The 3,160-nt window shown below is 50.1% G+C and overlaps 1 protein-coding gene across 1 annotated transcript; it reads right to left on the reverse strand.

The window, feature by feature from the left end:
• Positions 1–267: 267 nt before the first annotated feature.
• On the reverse strand, positions 268–2,519 carry LOC123747557 (protein rtoA-like). The gene is made up of 3 exons (XM_069316158.1): positions 2,223–2,519; positions 1,785–1,891; positions 268–1,123 (listed from the first exon to the last, which is right to left on the reverse strand). The coding sequence occupies exons 1-3, from the start codon at positions 2,517–2,519 to the stop codon at positions 268–270; spliced, it is 1,260 nt and encodes a 419-aa protein (XP_069172259.1).
• Between the last annotated feature and the right edge of the window lie 641 nt (positions 2,520–3,160).

A 3,160-nucleotide genomic window follows, 5' to 3' on the forward strand; every position in this document is an offset into this window, starting at 1 on the left:
GGATACCTAGATCTAATTCAACTTCAAACTTATTACACGCTAATTTGGCTGCAATGTCTGTCTCATTATGATGGGTTATATTTATGTGTGAAGGTATCCATACAAAGGAGATTCGAGACCCTTTACTCTGTGCATCAATTAGGTCATTTATAATTGGGAGTATGAGGTTCTTGCTGTCGATCTTCCAAGAGAAGTTTTCGAAAAAATTATTTACACCGCAAGCCGGGTTAGCCGTGAAAGTCTACGGGGTCTGCTACCCATGTTTTATTACTCGCTATACTCTGTTATTCTCAGGAGTTTATCCTTGTAGATTAAAGAAGTCAAGAGGTAGTGAAGATGTGGAGTGCTGAAAGGTTGAGCCACATATAATGCCGTGAGTGGTGTACTGTTGGTGTCACCGTTGCTGTCATCACCGTTGCTGCTATCACCGTTGCTGTTATCTCCGTTGCTGCTATCACCGTTGCTGTTATCTCCGTTGCTGCTATCACCGTTGCTGCTATCACCGTTGCTGCCATCTCCGTTGCTGCTATCTCCGTTGCTGCCATCTCCGTTGCTGCTATCTCCGTTGCTGCTATCTCCGTTGCTGCTATCACCGTTGCTGCTATCGCCGTTGCTGCTATCTCCGTTGCTGCTATCTCCGTTGCTGCCATCACCGTTGCTGCCATCACCGCTGCTGCCATCACCGCTGCTGCCATCACCGTTACTGCCATCACCGTTACTGCCATCACCGTTGCTGCCATCACCGTTGCTGCCATCACCGCTGCTGCCATCACCGTTACTGCCGTCACCGCTGCTGCCATCACCGTTGCTGCCATCACCGTTGTTGCCATCACCGTTGCTGCCATCACCGCTGCTGCCATCTCCGTTGCTGCCATCTTCGCTGTTGCCATCACCGTTGCTGCCATCTCCGTTGCTGCCATCACCGTTGCTGCCATCACCGTTGCTGCCATCACCGTTGCTGCCATCACCGTTGCTGCCATCACCGTTGCTGCCATCACCGTTGCTGCCATCACCGTTGCTGCCATCTCCGTTGCTGCCATCTCCGTTGCTGCCATCACCGTTGCTGCCATCACCGTTGCTGCCATCACCGTTGCTGCCATCACCGTTGCTGCCATCACCGCTGCTGCCATCACCAATGATTTACTGATTAAGAGACTGCGAATACTACAATGTGTAGAGGGGATTTAATCCGTGTGAAAGTCAAATATTGACAGTTTCTCACGCGATCAATACAATTAGTCTGCCTCAAGTAGTCTACCCCTGCGAGAACCACCACCCCTTAAGCTCGCACGCCACCACACACCACCACACACTACCACACACCGCCACACAACACCACACACCCCCACACACCCCCACACACCACCACACACCACCACACACCCCCACACACACCACCACACACCATCACACACCACCACACAACCACCCACCCCACCACACACCACCACACACCCCCACACACCACCACACACCCCCACACACCACCACACACCACCACCCACCCCCACACACCACCACACACCACCACTCACTCCCACACACCACCAACCCACCACACACCACCACAACCACCCACCCACCCCGCTCACACACCCCCACACGCCAGCACATCCACCACACACCACCCACACACCCCCACACACCCCCACACACCACCACACACCACCACACACCACCCACCCACCCCCACACACCACCCACCCACCCCCACACACCACCACACACCCCCACACCCCCCCACAACCACCCACCCCTCTCACACTCCGCCACTACCAACCCACCACACAGAATCCCCTTGTGTTATTAGCATTAAAACGTTTCGGCCCTCTCTGACGAGTGCCAATCCCCAGTGCGGCGTCGCTGGCCAAGGCACAGGGACCAGCAGCGACTAATGGTGTGCAATAAGCGGTGATTTATCACCAGCAAATGGATATCGACCAGACATATACTGCTTGTGGAGCTAGTCCTCAATGGCCACTCTTCTTGATCCGGTAAAGTGGGTAGTGTTTGTAGTTATAATTGTTTAGAGGGATATTAGAAGCTTAATACTTCAGGGGTAAATGGGATGGTGGTGGCAGGAGCAACGAGTAAAGATGGAAGACAGTAGCAGCAGCAGCAGCAGAAGCCATAGCAGTAGCAGCAGCAGCAGAAGCCGTAGCAGTAGCAGTAGCAGCAGCAGCAGCAGAAGCCGTAGCAGCAGGAGCAGCAGCAGCAGAAGCCGTAGCAGCAGGAGCAGCAGCAGCAGAAGCCGTAGCAGCAGCAGCAGCAGCAGCAGCAGGAGCAGAAGCCGTAGCAAAAGCACCGAAATCTGCAGCAGCAGCGGCAACAGAAGCCGTAGCAGCAGCAGCAGAATCCGTAGCAGCAGCAGCAGAAGCCGTAGCAGCAGCAGCAGCAGCCTTAGCAGCAGAAGCCGTAGCCGCAGAAGCAGCAGCAGCATCAGAAGCCTTAGCAGCAGCAGCAGCAGCAACAGCAGTGATCGGCTTACAGCGAGCGCTCACAATAAATGATTCTAACATGCTCTTATAGTCGGCAGGTGTCGCCCTGTGGACCTGATGCTCTCACCAACAATGGCATCAATTAGAGTTGTGTTTTATACATATAAAAAGGTTTAATTTTGACTTAAGGGAATTTTAAGTTTACGTTAACAGTGCTATTCAACACTAGTGATTTACGAGAGCAGTTTCCGGTATCATCGTTGTTATTGATCGAATTGTTTGATTAAAAATAGTATTTTTTTGTGGTTTCCGACTCCTAAAAGGGTTTATTTATAATAATAATTTGTATTTGCAAGAAGGTACAATAGGTTGGCGAGAGATTATATAAGACTGGTATTTATACATTCATGTAAAGCCACTAACACGCATCGCGTTTCGAGCAGAAACTGGCACATTAGAACGTGTATCTGTTCAAAGTCCATTTTCCCCAAGAGGAATTGTTGTAATATGGATGTTGTAATACGCTGTAATATCTGGTTCTTTCTACAACATGAAGGTTTAGATGCGGACCTCCAATATTACCTCTGTAGCTCGTAAATTAAGAACGGCACAGCGAAATCTATTTAGCAAAATATATTGTATAGCTTTGAGAGTACAATGCACACAGCGCCATATATGTATATATATATATATATATATATATATATATATATATAATATTG

This window comes from Procambarus clarkii, chromosome 82, assembly GCF_040958095.1.
Source record: "Procambarus clarkii isolate CNS0578487 chromosome 82, FALCON_Pclarkii_2.0, whole genome shotgun sequence".
Taxonomy (NCBI): Eukaryota; Metazoa; Arthropoda; class Malacostraca; order Decapoda; family Cambaridae; genus Procambarus; species Procambarus clarkii.